The sequence below is a fragment of the Oryctolagus cuniculus genome, chromosome 3 (genome assembly GCF_964237555.1).
Source record: "Oryctolagus cuniculus chromosome 3, mOryCun1.1, whole genome shotgun sequence".
Lineage (NCBI taxonomy): Eukaryota > Metazoa > Chordata > Mammalia > Lagomorpha > Leporidae > Oryctolagus > Oryctolagus cuniculus.
Window position 1 is genome coordinate 39,008,260 of NC_091434.1, and position 18,403 is coordinate 39,026,662.

Below are 18,403 nucleotides of genomic sequence, written 5' to 3' on the forward strand. Positions count from 1 at the left end.
CCCTCTGCAGAAGCGGTTTGATCATTTATGTTTGTTTTCTTTGCCCCTCTGTCCTGTGTCTGGCAAAATATCTCAGAAAACTAATTTAAATATCAAAAGTATTAGAAGCACAACATTTCAGTATTGTTTTAATTGCAAAAGATTAAGAGCAGTCTAAATGATTTAAGTTATATCTATTTGATGAAATTATATATTTGAGAATTTATGTTAGAGAAAAATGCTAGTTTTATCAAGTGTAAAAGCAGTATGTGTTAATTTTTTTTAAAGTCTAGGCATCATAGAGGAAGCTACACAAAATACTAATTGTTGTCTAGGTGATTCAGTTGTCAATGGTTTATATACCTTTCCAGTTTTTAAGCTTTTAGTAGTATTTTTATGCTAGCATTTTATTGTTTGTTTACTTGAGAGATAGAAACAGACAGAGACAGCTTCTGTTTGCTGGTTCATTCCCCAGGTGCCCACAGTTGCTGGAACTGTACTAGGCTGAGCCAGTAACCAGAAACTCAATCCATATCTCCCTTGTGGGTGAAAGGAACCCATTGCTTGAATCATCAGTTCTACCTCCCAGGGTCCCCATTAGCAGGAAGCTAGAATCAAAGGTCCAGAGTTAGGTATCAAACCCAGGTACTCTAATGTGGGACACTAGCATCTAGTGTTTGATAGACCAAACACTTGCCCCTGTTCAAGTACTTCAAGTAGTCAATAGTGTTTTTAAAAGCTATTTTGTTTATCATTTTCATATTTTAAAATAAATAGAAATTTGTTGAAGTAGCACTTGCAATAATTCTTTGGTATTTGAATTCCCATTTTCTCTTATGTTGGTATCCCTAATTTTACGCTTAAGGGTTATAAGGATAACAAGGTAAAAAGATAAAAAAAAAATCACATCATTGTAAAAAAAAAAAAAAACTTGGATTTGTGAGACTCTTCAAATTAATTTATCCCTGCAACAATCTTTTTTTTTTTTTTGAAAGGAGATTTACGGAGAGGGAGAGGGAGAGAGAGAGACAGAGAGAGAGAGAAAGGTCTTCATCCACTGGCTCACTCCCCAAATGGCTGAATAGCCAATCTGGGCCGATCTGAAGCCAGGAGCTTCTTCTGGGTCTCCCACATGAGTGCAGGGGCCAAAGAACTTGGGCCATCTTCTACTGCTTTCCTATGCCATAGCAGAGAGCTGCATCAGAAGTGGAGCAGCCAGGAATAGAACCAGTGCCCACATGGGATTTCCAGCACTGCAGACAGAGACTTATCCCACTGTGTCACAGAGCCAGCCCCCTTGCAACAATCTTATACATTAAATAGAAGTAGCCTTTCCCAGTCAATATAGATTGAGATTAGTAAGCTATAGTCCTAGAGTACTTTTTATTAACAATCTCTGAAAAATCCAATAAGTAATACCTGTTTTATGCAAAATTGTCTTAAAGCGATAAAGTTTTTCTTTGAATAGCTCTTTCTCTTTTAAAGTGAACAAGCTTAAGGAATTAGTGGGGTCTATGACTCATGTAGTTACCAGTAATTTCTCATTTGAAGAGCCTGCTTTTTAATCCTTTTAGAATACAGAACAATAGAGATACAAATATTTGATGCATTTATACTTTTAATAGTATAGTACAGATTTTAAGTACATTTTCAAAAATTATGGATAGATGGAACAAAAACTGTATGATGTCTGTAAATTTATATAAATTTTAGGTTGCCAATGCCATGAAAAACTCATTACCGTTTGATGCTCCTGATTCTTCACAAGAAGGCCAGAAAGTACTTAAAGTAGAAGTCACTCCAACAGTGCCGAGGATTTCTCGGACTGCAATTACAACAGCTTCAATCCGCCGACATAGATGGAGGAGAGAAGGTAGGTACAAAATTGCCCTACTTGTGGGTTTTCAGACTGTATTAATATAGGCTATCAGAGTATTCTATATGATTAAAGCAAATTTTTTTAATTTTAAAAACAGCACTAGAAATATAAAATGCTAATGTATATATTTATGAAGTAGAAAGATGTTATTTTGACTGCCCTATAAATGTTAAAACAGAAAATAAGATCAGATTGATTTTTGCCTTTTTATGAACGAGTAATAAGAAAAGAAGTTGCTTTCGGCCTGTTATAACATTCCGGGGGCTGGGGAAAGTGCATGTATGAGCGTTGTGGGAGGAAACTATATAACCGGCCAAACTAACAGTACAATACAAGCTTTTCATGAAAGAATTGAATCGTGTTTCTGGATTTTTATCTTTGTTGTTCCTTTTTGTAAGTGCTGAGTCCAGCAGTGTTTCATAGACATACGGTACTTGAATAGTCAAGCTGTCTTGCCTAGAGAGATATTAATTGCCATTTTAATGATCTCTATCTTTCTGTCCTATTCATTTGCAAACCTCATGTTGTTCATCTGCCACCTAATGTGTGTGCACGTTGTGCACACACATGTAACTATATAAATAGCGTTTGTGTTTATATCATATCCATATATACATTCTCTTATCTGCCTGGGTCAAAATGCTCAAAAAAGAATAGAGCAGCACAAAAGTACTAAAATTTTATATGTTGAATCCCAGATGGCTTTGACTTCTCAAACGAGGCTGACTCGAGTATTCCTGGCTCCCCGATCCAACACGGCTCCACTGACCTAGGGATCAAACGTGTGCAAGAGGGGGAGGTGCTGGTGCGCAGGACCCCTCAGCATGGCTCGCCGGAGCCCAACTCAGCAGCAGCCACAACAGAGGGTAGGACAGAGATGAGGAGACAGAAGTCAGTGAGGCAGCTGATGGGGAAGGACCCTGGCTGTCTAACCCCAAGCAAAAAAATCTTTCCATTCTAGTGTGTGTTTCCACTGCCCCAGGGTGTATTAGCTCCTCATTGCAAAGCACCCCCACCCCTTCCTCATGTGCCTAGCACCAGGGCAGGTACAATCTTTAGTTACCATTTGTGCTGGCCTGGAGTCTGCATCCCTATGTAATCAAAAACAGCTTGGCATGGCTACTAACAAGGCAGGGGCCTGTCTCCAAGAAATCTGCAAATGCTTGGAATTTTTTCATTACTGAGCATGTTTATTCTAACGTAAGGAAACAAACAATGCACCCAGTGGACGTAAGTCTTACTAGTCAGTATGAATGATTTCTTTTATACAATAATTTATTTTTTAAAAATCTGTGAAGAGAGTTTTGCAACAGAAGTCCATTATCTTTGAGAAACTGAAAGGCTGATTTCTCTGTAATCCTAGGGTGTTAGAATTGACAGGATTTCTAATATCTTTGACAGAGTACATTGGTATTGGAAGGCTTTTTATAATCTTCAGTTATCTAGGTTTAACCTGTGAACTGCTGGCCTCTCCCCTAAATGTGCTATCCTGGTGCACACTACATTTTATAGATTATTATAAATAATACTTACATAGCTCCTAACTGGGGTTGAAATGTAAAATTTAGAAGTTGGATATCCTAGTAGATCCTTATTTCTACAATGTAGTTATCTCAAATGAGGATTTTTTTTACATGCCCCACCTCCCCACCGTCACTACCATTATCTATAAAACAAGACTTTTTTTGTGTGTGAAATGCCTTAGGAGTTCGCTTTGTGAGAAAGGGCACTGTAGCCAAATAATTTTTTCATTATTTAATACACTGGTACTGTGGAACTTTTACAATAATTTATTAAATAAACCATGTAGTTTTAAAAGAGGTTATGTATTTTTTACTTATTTTAAAGACCAAACCAACTAAAGCAGTTAACTTCCATCATAGGGAAGTCTTCTGCTCCTTGGTGCATTAGACATTTGAGCATGCTCAGTAAGAATCTAAATCTACCCTGTGTTCCCTTGCTGATTTGCCCAGATTGACCTTACTTCATTTAACAGTGTTGCATGTGCATGGCGTAGGGACTCAGAACAATTGGTACTCCTAAAGAAATCTTTGTTTAAATAGCTATGTAAGGTGCCATCTCCCTTTTTGTTTTTTTCTGTATCTCTATGTTATTCCTAGGAGTCAGTTTTATATTGTATAAAAATGAAAAAGAAATAGATCTGGAACTCAGTTGTCCTTATTTGATTATCAGGTTATTTCTTTAAATATCTTACATTAATTATTAAAATATCCTATTTTAATGTCCCCTGTCACTGGTAAAATTTTAGTTTCAGGAAGGAATGGTGTGTGTTGTCATAAGGAGAGGGCAATAAGTTTCTTGAGTGTATTTTGCATTTCTAAAAATTACTTTATCTTTTAATTGAGGTTAAGTGTAGTTTTAAATCAATAGAAACTAAATTGATAAGCAATAAAAACCATGAATAGAAAAGTTCTTAAAAATCTTTTTCAGATATTTCTTCTTTGGATCATGATTGGTATTATCACCTAGGGAGAAGATTTAAAAATTGTTTTAAAATATTGAGATACAGTTGCCATTTTATTCCTTGAGGCTTTTTAAAGAGAAAGAAGGAAGTTGCTATAACCCATGAAAAATTTTAGAAATTCTGAAGTCTGCTGGAGCTTTTGGATTAACCTACATAATTGACTTTTTTTTTTTTTTTAAAAAGACAGCCCATTTTTAAATATGGTTTTAAATAGTTTTACAATTAAAATTGTATTTAGGGGCAGGTATTGGCATATTGGTTAAAATGCCTGCATCCCATATCTTAGGAGTCCCCAGGTTCAAACGCTGGCTGCACTGTATTCCAGCTTCCTGCTAGTATGCACTCTGGTAGGCAGCAGGTGATTAATCAAGTGGTTGGGGCCCTGCCATCAGCATGGGAGGACCCGGATTGAGTTTCTAGCTCATGCCTTCAGCTTGGCCCAGCCCTGACTCCTGAGTGCATTTGGAGAGTGAACTAGTGGATGGGAGATCTCTCTGTCTCTGTGGTTTTTTTCTCTGCCTTTCAAATAGATATATGAAAATTTATAAAACAACATTTTTACAAAATTTTATTTATTATATGTTGAAATTCAAGAGGGAATATAAGCCCATCACCTTCCTTTCTCCTGATTATCAGGTAACATTCTGTTTGTGACTTTTAAAGCTGGAATTAAAAGTTAATAAACTGAGGATAATACCTGTGATTAAAGTACACTTACTATTCATTATATTGAAACAGCATTTCCTAGAACATAAAATATCAGTAGATTCTTTTGCATGGTGCCTTTTATGTTACCATCATCTCTTTTATGGCCATATTGCTTGGGCATCAGATCTGCATGTAGCCAGATTCAGAAGCTAGCACTAAGTCTCTCAATATCCTTTCCTAATTGAACAGATACATCAAATGATATATTTCTGTTCACTCCCAGTTTTATATTACTAATACTAATTTTCAACTAGTAATTCTTTTCCTAGGTGTTTTGGAGTTTTTTATAGCAATTCTAAGTAAATTACTAAAATATATGAATATAATTTAAAGTTTTTATTTTGAGATACATCATATACAGTTCTTTTGGAGATTTTGAGAGAAGTGGTGTTGGCTGCTACTGTGCATTTTCATTGGCTTTGCATGATAATTAAAGATTATTAAACTGCTGGATATAACAAGGTGCCTTTTGCTTTAAGGATAGCCTTTTTTCATTCTTCTTTAGAAGGAAGAAAATAATCCATATGAGAGAATGTAGCTAAGAAAATATTTTTGCTTTTTCAGGTACTATGTTAAAGATTGTGTTTAAATATTTAATATTACATTTTGTTTATGTAGCCTGTAATATTTATTTAGATTTTTTCCTAACAATTCCTAAACTATAATGTTGATATCTGTTTTGTAGATTCAGATTAAACTTTCTTGCAGTCTGGGAAACATATTTAATGATGTAGCAAATCAGTATCAATTTTGAAAGAAAAAAATGTATTACTTTCTAAGACAATGTTTATCACACTTTCAGTAAGATAATTGGGCTTCTAGAAACCACAGCTCATATATATTAATATATGCCTCTCTTCTTCCCACAAAAACCCAAGATGGGGATTCTTTTATTAAATACAGTTTCTGCATGAAATGTGATGGGATACTATAGTATTTTGTGATTATGATAGCAATACATCTCAATGCTTAGACTCTAAAACATAGAAGTACATAATATAGAAAACAGAAGTCCTTAAATATTCCTGCTGACTTCCTACCCCTGCTGCCTGATAATATTTTCTTCATATAATTATCAAGAAAATATACAAGCCAGTGAATTATGTCCATAAGACAGAATATGACTGTGAAATTACTGAAAACAATGTAGTTTGGAGTTTTGAGTTAAAAACTTTACTGGTTCCATGTTCAAAGTTTTAGAGGCATGTATAAGCAGTTAGCTATTAAGTTAATACATTTTTATTGTAGTTAAAATGGACTTGGCCTACAGGCATAAATGAATTCTTGGTATAAAGCGGGGTAACTGAAATTGGAAGTTTTCTGTTGCACAGTCTGCCTTGTGGGTTCAAGAAGATGTGAGGAAAAGCTTATTTTAAAATAGGTAGATGTATGGTCACCTCAGGTGAATGACAGAGTATATTACAATGATTTATGTAGACAAAGCATTGTATTTTGCCTAATTTTATGTGCCTAAATGTTGTTAGTATATCAGTTATGTTTGTGGGTAGTTTTACAAAAGCTAGATTAATTCAATTAACAGAAGGAATGGAATATTAGAATTCTGTGTAGATTTAAGTCCATTCCCCTTAACTGTTTAGGGGAAGAGTTGATAGTAGGTCCATTGCCACCTGTAGTAAACATTACTCAAGAGATAAGTTCAGTGTTGTTATTCACAGCTGTTTCTTACTTGATCTAGCTATTGCTGAGTCTGTCTGATCTATATTTTAGGTGCTGAAGGTATAAATGGAGGAGAGGACCCTATAAACCTGAATGATGCAGATGAAGGCTTTTCATCAGGGGCTTCCCTCAGCAGCCAGCTAATTGGAACGAAACCATCCTCCTCAACTCAGAGAGGAAGCCTAAGGAAAGTAGCAACGGGGCGTTCCGCCAAGGATAAAGAAGCAGCCTCTGCCATCAAGTCCAGTGAGAGCCCTCGAGAGTCAGTAGTTCGCAAGCAGTATGTACAGCAACCGACTGATCTTAGTGTAGATTCAATTGAGTTGACACCAATGAAAAAACACCTGAGCCTGCCTGCTGGCCAGGTGGTGCCAAAAACCAATAGTTTAAGTTTAATCCGGACAGCCAGTGCTTCCTCAAGTAAATCATTTGACTATGTAAATGGCAGTCAAGCAAGTACCAGCATTGGGGTTGGCACTGAGGGAGTTACTAATTTAGCAACTAACAATGCTAATCGATATTCAACTATCAGTCTACAGGAAGACCGGCTGGGTCAGGCTGGCGAAGGTAAAGAGCTCCTTAGCCCAGGAGCCCCCTTAACCAAGCAGTCTCGATCCCCAAGTTTCAATATGCAGCTAATATCCCAGGTGTAGTTTTGCTTATCTTTTAAACTGAACATTTCATTGTTCAAGAAGACACTTCATCCCCCTCTTTGTGAAAATATTGGGTCATCACAGTCAGATTTGGTTTAGGTATCTTCATACTGTATTTTGTATGGAAACAGCAATAAGGCTTTCTTTTTCCCCTTGTCCCAAATCTTCTATTCCTTGTAAATGTGGTTGTGAAGCAGTATAAAATGTTTGCCTTTTCCATGCCTTCCTTTTTCCTTGGGTGATGTGCAATCCATCGTAGGCTGATCGGTCCCATTTCAACACTGTGAGACTGAGGATATGTTAGAGGAAATGGTGTATATGATCCCTATGAAATGATTCTTTGACTTTTGTTTAAAAAGAAAACGGGTTTGTTCTCAATCTATAGAGCTATGAAGATTACTGGATCATATTTTTTTCTCTCTTAACCAGGAGTGCCTCAGAGGTTCTGCTATGACTTTGGACTTCTCTGAGTCTGTGCAATCATTTTCTTGAGAAGCATGGGGAAAGATGGTAGACTACTGCACTTTTTCATTGAAATGAGGGTGACACCCCCCCACACCAAATCTCCTTTATCCTGAGGACATAAATGTTCAATTATTGAGGCATGTAAATCAAGTTGTAACCACGTCCATTGGAGGGAGATGCTCTAAGTTGATTGTGTAATTGATAATGCACTTTCTCAATGGCTCTGTAGTCAATATAAACATGTCTTCCCTCTTCCCCACAAGGACATAGGTCATTTCTGTCCTTAAAGTTTAAACAAGTAACAAATCAGAGAATCCAAGGAGCTTGTTCTATTTTCCAGGAATGATTGACACTTGGTGCTGGGGTTTTGTGGGGGAGGGATGATTTTTATTTAGCTTGTGTGTGAGGGGAGGGCTTGATTGAGTTTTTTTCTTTCCTTTGTGAGCTGATGATGACTGAAGTAGAGTAGTACGTCTTCAGGTAAAGAGAGGGATTTCTCAGTCCATTTTCTGTGATGTCAGACAGTTAGAGAAACCCTTTCAGCTGCTTTCTAGATGTACCTAAATTCAGTCATTTTGGGTTAAGAAACCTAAAGTCCTAATAGATCATATACTCCAAGGAAATACATCAGGGACAGATAATTGGCTGAAAACACTGATGCTTCAATGTGACACATTTTTATAGAACATTTCTACCAGGGGGTACTGATTTATTTCTCCTACAAGGACCACACTGCCTTTGTGTTTAATGTAAATGCAATTTGTGTACCTTCTAATCATGTATCTGCAAAGTTTCTCATTTTTATAAAACTTTGAAATCATGCCAGTAAGCTAGATGTTGAATGTATGTAAGCAGCATTTGGTAACTACTAAGAGGCTACAAAAATACATTATTGGTAAAAAAAATTTTTGTTCTGATTTGGTTGGATTTTATTATAACCTTCTGAGTCTCAGGCTCTAATATTTAAAAAAGAAGGGAATATATTGTGTTTTTGAAAATCAGTATTGTGACTTAAACTACTGTAAGTTAAGTTATCCTTCCACAAAATACACTAGGGCTGTTAATGCTCTGTACATTTAGATATTTTTACTTTATTATTGTGAAAGAAAAATACACTGAGTTTATAGAAAGCAAGTATTCTCCTAATTAACAAAATTTAAAATTTTACCTCTAAAAATTAAAATTGTAGTGTATTTTGATAAGTAAAATAGCCAGAAAAAAATGCCTTTTTTTTTTAATGACTTCCCCTACTCTTTATTGTAAGAGCATTTTTAAAACTAAGACATTTTCTGTTAGAGTCTTTATAAGAACAAGGAGATATTTGTTTGAGTTTGGTGGTCTATAACATTTTTCATCTAACATGAAAATGGAAAACCAGAACTAGTATCTACAACATTGCCAAAGTCCAAGGTAAAACTAAAAGTTGATGAATAGACAGTTTATTGAGTTGTGTGTGTACATGTAGCATAAAGACATATTTTAGATATCCCTTATTTTAATTTAACTTAGGATGTCAGATAAATGAAAATTAAAAGATAGCCAAAATAAAGGAAATTTGAAAGTTTATAACATACTAAGGATTGAAAAGAAGTTTCAGGTATGTAATGAAAGGAGTATTGTACTAGGGAATTAGATTTTTTTTTTTTAAAGATTTATTTTATTTATTTGCAAGAGTTAACTGCGAGAAAGGAAGAGACAGAGATTGATCTTCTATCCACTGGTTCACTCCCCAAATGGCCACAACAGCCAGGGCTGGGCCAGACCGAAGCCAGAAGCCAGGAGCTTCTTCCGGTCTCCCACATGGGTGCAGGGGCCCAAGCAATGGGCCATCTTCCGCTGCTTTCTCAGGCTCATTAGCAGGGAGCTGGATCAGAAGTGGAGCAGCCAGACTTGAACCAGCACCCATAGGGATGCCAGCATCTCATGCCGCGGCTTTACCTGCTATTCCACAGTGCCGGCTGGGAGTGAGATCTTTTCACTGACTTGACTTGGCTGGTGTTCAAGTCAACTCTATGACAGAAATACCTACTTTGTGTAAGAGATTAAAAGGCTTTCTAATTCAACAAATCCAGCATGATTTTAATTGAAGAACAAAGGAAATCACCAATAATACCAAATTACAGGATAAGCTATAATAAACACAGTAAAATTTCCCTCTTGTTAGAAATCTTAGGTTATACCTGAAAGGTTGACTTTTGGAATTTTTCATTTTACAAGATTTCACTTATTTGTGTGTGTAGTATGTGTATACGAAAATATTTTATATGTGTACATACCCATTAATGTTTCATGACCCTATATAACTTTTGTTTTCTGTTCTTTCAGTTGATATGTTTGGACCCCAATGAGTAAACATTTCATTTAAAGTTTGCGTTCAGAGTCTTTAAACAGTTTACATTACAAGATATTTTTAAAGTGAATGAACTTAACAAACTGTCAGTCAAATTTTCAAAGTTTTTTGAAATCTATTTGCATTATTTACTGACATTTAATTTAAAATATTTAGCTTTATTTCAGATATACAGCAGCTGTTATATGCCAGAAATATTCATGCTTTATTGTCTAACAATGTTTTGTTTTATACTTCCTAACTTCCATTTAAAAATGTCTTCCCATTTATGGGACAGATATTTAGGGAGAAAATACTTGTTTTCTATAATAACTTAATTTGATTGATGTCATCAATGCCAGAGTGGATTAAGTGATAGAAAGAAATAGCTGAAGGTTTTGGCAACTCTTCTGTATAACATTAATTAAATCTCATGTTACTAAAAACCAGAATGTAAAGTGAAAAGTTAACTTAGAAGTTTTTAAAATATGAAACTATTTTAAGAAGCTGGAGTGGGAGTGGGGAGTAATGACTATAATTTTAAATCCTGATCGCTACCATCATTCTTAAATTTTCAGTTTGTTTTGCTGTGTCTGTTTATTGTCCAATCAGAATTTTTCTGCTAGAAAGCTTCCCCACCGCCACTACCACTACCAGACAGGTATACACAAATATTCATTCTCAGGATACAGACTCAAAGAGGTTGTGATGAGATTAAGGTTACATAACTAAGAAACAGAGCCAGAATCAAACTTCGGTCTCCCCTCAAATGCTTATGAAAACCCCTGCCTCTCTATATAAATACTATGATAAATATGGTACATAACAGTCTCCATTTCTGCAGTTTCCTTATGTGTTTGGTGAATATGGCACATTAAGTATTAAATCCAGAAACCATGTAGTCATAAATATAGATGAGGAAGTATTGGGAATGTAGGTATCTAAACAGATGTAAGGATGAATAGATAACATTGTTCTTTAATTTATGCCTTACTATTTTCTGCCATATAACAATTTTATGCTGCCATTTTATAGTTGATTTTATTTGTGGGGATTTATTTAAATGCAAAATAACCCAATGAAATGGCTTGGATCAGTGTTTCTAGCTATTTTAAAATAACTTTTGAATCAGCCAGCTTTTAGTCACCAAGGTGGCAAATTAATTGTATTGCACAATGGAGTATTGCAAAGTAAAGATTAAATAAGTCAGTTTCCATTAATTTTTAACATAGAAACAGATTGAACCTTTACTTGTGCTTAGAGCATACAGAAGCAATATTTCCATATGTGATTGAAAAAGGCTTATCGTTTGAAGCTTTGGGTTCCATAATGGAACGGTAACCGTGATGTCATTTAAAAGTGTATATACCGTAAAAAATGTCTTAAATGCGGTAGTCTCAGCTATATAAGCTCGATATTTCCAACCTGTATTCTCAAATTCCACTTACTAGCTTTAAATTAATTATAATTATTTATTAGACACTGGAATACTGAGAATAACTTCTTTCATAATGTTTTGTTTGCACTACTTTGTGAATATTTTAATGAAGTGAGGTATTTTTTCCTATCTCACTTTGTGAGGTTTGTATGGGTCTGTTTTTGAGTACTTTAGTTGTTGACAATCAGTTGTCTCATTTAATTCTCTGCATGTCCGTTTGTAAATAAAAACTAGTATCTGTCTTTATGGGTAGTATACAATATAAATACTGGCAAGGAGAACCTCTCCATTTCTGATCTTGGATTACAAAGTAAATTTTAATTTTTTTAAAAAAATAAGCCTTCAGTTCTGTTTTGCTTTTAATTTAAAAAGGTTTCATAGGTCATGTCAGTGATCAGAAATTAGGGCAACTTTTCTATACTACAGCTATGTTAAACAGTCTAAACACGAGACTTTTTTATCTTTCAAGGTGAATGATTATTGCCCTTGTTTCAACACTAAGTTGGTTGAGACACTTATTTGTAATACTTTAATTTTTTAAAAGTGCTTTTTAGAAAAAAGTTGTTTGAAAATTAACTAGAAATTGATAGTGTAAACTCTTAAGAATTAGAATATTTGCCAGATTATAAGAAGATGGAATGCAGTATAAAATTATAAACAGTGCTAATAAAATCATGATGAGTCAACAGATTGGTACAATTCTCCATGTCAAGGTAGTCATATTTATAATGTAAGACATAAATTTAGTATTACCTCTGTTGTGTGTGTCTGTTGGGTATATTATATTGGCACTGAGGACATACACAGGAAATGCTATTCATGGAGTATCATCTCTGCCCATGTAGGCACATTCTTCCTAAACTTGACCACATAACCACAGACTTTTTGTAATGTCAGTCTCTTCAGTATTTTTTAATCTTAGCTGTTAGTCTTATGAGTCCCATGAGAAATATACACAAGAGCAAACAATTCAGGATAGAAGTTAGCAGAAAGCTGAGAATGATGTGAGAAAACTGGCAGCATAGTACAGAAATCTAGGTTCTATGTTTTATTTCTCAATTTTGAGAAAACATGTTCATAATGTTTACAAATTAAGGCATATTCATATGTCTGCTAGTATGTTTAATATAGACTACCAAAAATTATATTAAGTATAGCTTAACGTATAAATCCTTTTTTTAAAGTGTGTATTTGGAGTTAGATCTAATAAGGAAATCTTATTTTCAAAGAGAAGTGGAACTAATTGGACAACCTGTACTTCCTGTAGTTGGGTGTACACAACTCAGTGTTAATTATATCAGAGGAAGTTCTTTAGAGTTCCTAATGGTTAAGGATTGAAGCTCCTTTATAAAGGATTGCTTTCTAGCCCTGCAGAAAATAAATATTAAAAACTTTTTTGACCTAAAAAATAAGTATACATACAATAGCTACAAAATTCCATCTGATGTTTTGTTTGTCACTAAACTGTCAATATTTAATGCTTCCAGCAAAAGTACCAGTTAAAAGTCAAGTCCAAATATTAATCCTTATAGTATATTTTCATGTCTCCTTTAATTAAGGCCTCTACTCATCAGTATTGAATGGGGAAATTTGCTAAAATTGTGAATTTTTCAAATAAAATTGAGTAGGAAATTATAGAAATGCATTTCTTTCAAAGGCAATGGCAGTTATTTCTAAGTTTTATATTGGTTAAACTGGTATAGTTTGTTTACATAATTTATGTACATGGTCATTCTGAGTACCTTTTTCTTTTCAGAAAAACATTTGGATAAGAAAAGCTAAAATAGTCATTTTAAAACTATATAGACCATAAGGACTAATGGGTTTATTTAAGCTATTAAATAATGATTTGGTGGTGGGGGAAATAATGAAATATAATTGTTAACTAGTGTTCCAAATATGTTCTTTGCATTGTCTTTAATATCAAGTGACAGTTAAAAAAAAATAATGATTTTATTGATGTGCTATTTTGGAAAGAGAAGCTTGGCTTTTTAACAATCACTGATAATGGTTTGGTTGTTTTTTTTTTTTTTTTTTTTTTTTTTTTTTTTTTTTTTTATCCAAACTGAATTGAAATATGCTCCATACTCCATGTGATACTTTTAAAATATTTGTAATAAGTTCTAATCTACTTTGCATTGAATGTTCTGATCCTTATTCTAAAAATTATGCTGGTATTACATTCAACTTAATGGTTAAATGAAATGGTTTTATGGCACAAAGATTATTTTTCCACTATTTTTGTCATAATTTGGCTCAAATTTCTGAAGAAGTCCTAATACTTTGTCACTAAGGAAAGGTAAACAAAAATCATCTCACTTTGTATGTTTGATCCATAGAAGGATGTGTAATGTATAGATCAGCTCTTTTTTTTTAACCAGTACAAGCTTTATCTTGGTTTCCAAGTAATCAGAGTGGTGCTGGTGAAAATTTAAATGTATAGGCATTTAGAAATTATATCTATTGGGCAATGTCCTTTCAAACTAGGACCAGTGAAAGCCTTCATTTTTTTTCAGAGCTGAAGGGGTAAAAACCACACATTTAAGATCATATTTATTGGTGCATGTAAGCCATTATCCTGTCTTACTGAACTGATTAATGCTGTTGATTGTTGAAATGTGAACTGTAGCTACTGTTGACCTTGTAAATATCTGCAAGAGATGAAAAAATATTTTAAGTTATTGTAAATAAAGATGTATAAAATTCAGTATCAGTCTGCAATGCAGAAACATCTAAGATGTTATATATTGTGTTTCTTGAGAGATGTGTAATATTCCTTAGATGTATCTAGTTACATTAAGATTGTAAATTTCTTTTTGTACAATATAAAAATACACCTTTATTTGGCTTTTAACTGTATTGCCTAGAGTTGGTTTTATCTTACCTGAATTTTATACGTTAAAATGGTCTTTTCACTATATTTTTTCCAAAGTATGTCATTTTATTGATGTATATCTGAATTTTTAATATACATCACAACTCCTCATTAAATTAAGGGAGGGACTATATAAAATTACATATAATACCACAAAGTAAGAAATAACATGAAGGCAGGAATGAAATTCATAGACAACATGCCATACATTTCTGTGTGTTAAATTGTAAGGACACAATTTTAGTCTTAAACTTTATTTAAAAAAATTTTTTTCCAACCCATATTCCTTGTCCCTTTTTTCGTTTTTTTAAGTTTTGAGATAACATTTTAAAATCACATTTCAGTAAAAAGGCTTGATACTTCACAGAATAAGTTTAACAAGTAAAAAGCAAAAGACTATAGTGGGAATATAGACAACAGCTATAAACAATGATTGAATGGAAAAATATCTGTTTCACTGATACACAGTAAATTTTAATCACAGATCATTAAAATTGAAGTAGAGGGCCGGCGCCGCAGCTCACTAGGCTAATCCTCTGCCTGCGGCGCCAGCACCCCGGGTTCTAGTCCCCGTTGGGGCGCCGGTTCTGTCCCGGTTGCTCCTCTTCCAGTCCAGCTCTCTGCTGTGGCCCGGGAGTGCAGTGGAGGATGGCCCAAGTGCTTGGGCCCTGTACCCGCATGGGAGACCAGGAGGAAGCACCTGGCTTCTGGCTTTGGATCTGTGCATCGTGCCGGCAGTAGCGGGCCATTTGGGGGGTGAACAAACGGAAGGAAGATCTTTCTCTCTGTCTCTCTCTAAAAGTAGACCATACTTTTAATATTTATTTATTTGAAAGAATTACAAGAGGGAAAGAGAGAGAAAATCTATCTACTGGTTTACTCCCCAGATGGCTGCAACAGCCAGAACTGGGCCAGGCCAGGAGCTTCATCTTAGTCTCTCACATTGATGCAGGAGCCCCAGGACTTGAGCCATCTTCCACTGCTTTCCCAGGCACATTAGTAGGGAGCTGGACCCCAAGTGGAGCATCTAGGATGCGGGTGCTGCAGGCAGCAGTTCTATTTGCTGCGCTACAATACCGGCCCTGAGAGTTGGATCTTACTAGAGGTAGATATAAACTGCATGAAAAAATGAAGCCCTAGTACCCAAGGCACACATAGTCATTAATTAACTTTTCTTTGTATGCATATACAGTAGTTCTAATTATGTACCATACTTGGAGAAATTAGAAATAGGCTCTCTGTGTTTCGCATGAGGAACTTAAATTGAGAAAAGTTGGTTTAGAGAATAATAAAGCAGAATTTTTTTTTTTTTTTTTGACAGGCAGAGTGGACAGTGAGAGAGAGAGAGACAGAGAGAGGTCCTCCTTTGCCGTTGGTTCACCCTCCAATGGCCGCCGCCGCCCACAGCGCTGATCCGAAGGCAGGAGCCAGGTACTTATCCTGGTCTCCCATGAGGTGCAGGGCCCAAGGACTTGGGCCATCCTCCACTGCACTCTCTCTGGCCACAGCAGAGAGCTGGCCTGGAAGAGGGGCAACCGGGACAGAATCTGGCGCCCCGACCGGGACTAGAACCCGGTGTGCCGGCGCCGCAAGGCAGAGGATTAGCCTAGTGAGCCGTGGCGCCGGCCAAGGGACTGGTTTCTTCTAAAACCCACTGGAAAGGTCAGTCTTTCGGCAATTTACCTTGGGGAACAGTTTAACGCTCATTAGGAATGAAAACATTGTTTATGGCCAGGTCATGCTGACCAGTACACACTTAGTTGTGAATCATGGTGTAACTTAACTAAAAACACATAAGTAAGATATTGTATTCTCTCCAATTCAGTAGATAATTCTCCAAACAGGTTTTCCCTGTTTCCTCAAAGTGAAATAATCACAGAATTTTAAGGAACCTATAAACTTATTATTCTGTTATAAACAATGGCTCTAGAAGTACTAAACAGTATTAAGAACTATTTTCTAAAGCTAGTTACCTGGTAATTACTGTGTACATTTTTTAAGGCTTACTCTACTAAATTATTCACTACTAATTTGATGAAATTATCCTGTACATGCTTTATGGGAGACTCACTGGTTTACCATCCCTGGTACAAAAAAATGTTGGACATAAACCAGATTCTGGCTGCCATATTCTTTGATTACTTACATATTCAGAAGTAATAACATTTTACTTCTTGAGCACAATTGAAATCACATTGGCAAACTGAGAAAAATTTTTGAGTAAAAATAATTTGTTGAAATATCTGCCACTGACATTCCAAACTAATTGAGCTTTTATCAAATGTATGTTTAATGTGTAACACCTAGGTCATTTCATATCTGACAGAATAAGAATTCTGATGACCAGATCTCGTTCAGAGAATGGTAGGAAGTTCTGGCATCAGTTTTAAAGTTCTCCAGGTAATTCACACGTACAATCAGAATTTAAGACTCTGATAATCTTTGTCATAGCTAAGTTTTTTTCTCCACATCCAGAACCACTGACTCGAGAACTTTTTTCCTAGAGAAATAAGTAATATATGACTTATGTGTAAGTTATATTATATATAAGGGTGGAATCACTACTCCCTTGCTATTCTCATGGTAAAATTGGGAATTCCTACAGAATGGGGCAGGTACTTTTGACCTTGCTAAAGGTAATTTTTGTGGAAATTAATAACTACAATATAAGAAGTTTTGTTCACCTATCACATAATTATAACGCACCCATAAATAGACCCTCCATATCAGTGCTTCAGTCTGCCTTCTCTATTCCCTTACCCATAGCCACTGATTACTATAGGTGTCAGTACAACTTGATTGGCCTCAACTGTAGGCTCCTAAAACTTTGAGATCATTGGAACTTTTTTTTTAAAGATTCATTTATTTATTTACAAAGGCAGAGTGACACAGAAAGGAGGAGCGAGAGATCCATCCTGCTTCAATCCCCATACAGTCCCAACAGCTGTAGGACCCCAAAAGCGGTGTCCTCTTGTGACGACCCCAGAAACACAGACTCCAGACCAGACGATGCAATAGAGCAGGAGGTAATTTTATTTCATTTGCGCAAATGGGCCCCCTACTGCTGCAAGCAGCAAGCAAGTGAGAGGAGCCCCGAGCAGCTATCTCACACAGCTTTTAAAGGGCAAAACCACAAAATTAACATATTATAGGCTGGCGTAAGTTCATTGGATAATTTTCAGTAGCGGGCCTTGTATGGCAGTCTAAAAGTGGTAATGTCAGTGGAAAAGTACTAGGTCAAAGGGATACATTAGGGGAGGGGGTCTCTAGGAGAGAGGAATAGGTTGCTACGTGCCTTGCAGCTTTCTTTGTTAACCTTGAGCAAGCGTAGGGAAGGGGCTTATCTACAAGGCAGGTGTTCTGTGTATCTCTGGTTAGTAGCTGACTGCTTTCTCTGTGAACCGGTTTACTCCCCATTTCCCAAGGCTGTCTCTGGAACGGTTTGTCTCAGGAGCCCCATTTTTTTATGGTGGCTCTTGGCTCCTTTCACAGCCAGGTCTCAGCCAGGCCAAAGTCAGGAGTCAGGAACTCCATCCTGCTCTCCCACATGGGTGTCAGACGCCTAAGTGCTTGGGCCATCTTCCACTGTCTTTCCAAGCACATTAAAAGAAAGCTGGCAGGGCCACTGCCTGTAGTGCTGGCATCCCACATAGGCACCGGTTCAAGTCCTGGCTGCACCGCTTCTGATCCAGCTCTCTGCTGTGGCCTGGGGTATCAGTAGAAGATGGCCCAAGTCCTTGGGCCCCAGCACCTCTGTGGGAAACCCAGAAGAAGCTCCTGGCTCCTGGCTTTGGATCAGCTCAGCTTTGGCTGTTGAATTGAAACCACTTGGGGAGTGAACCAGCAGATGGAAGACCTCTCTCGACTTTTTTTTTTAAGATTTTATTTATTTGACAGGGAGAGTTACAGACAGTG

General features: G+C 36.0%; 1 protein-coding gene across 25 annotated transcripts in view; it reads left to right on the forward strand.

Annotated features, from left to right (window-relative positions):
• HYCC2 (hyccin PI4KA lipid kinase complex subunit 2) overlaps positions 1-14,467 on the forward strand; it is an 86,127-nt gene extending 71,660 nt beyond the window's left edge. For 15 of the 25 annotated variants that reach the window (XM_017343020.3, XM_051848298.2, XM_008258951.4 and 12 more), the window contains 3 exons: positions 1,693-1,852; positions 2,557-2,724; positions 6,780-14,467. In XM_017343020.3, the coding sequence (XP_017198509.1) occupies positions 1,693-1,852; positions 2,557-2,724; positions 6,780-7,381 (930 nt within the window). In that variant the 3' untranslated portion in view covers positions 7,382-14,467. The remainder of the gene's footprint in view (positions 1-1,692; positions 1,853-2,556; positions 2,725-6,779) is intronic. The other 10 variants (XM_017343025.3, XM_070070407.1, XM_070070399.1 and 7 more) reach the window with 1 other exon arrangement.
• The last annotated feature ends 3,936 nt before the right edge of the window (positions 14,468-18,403 follow it).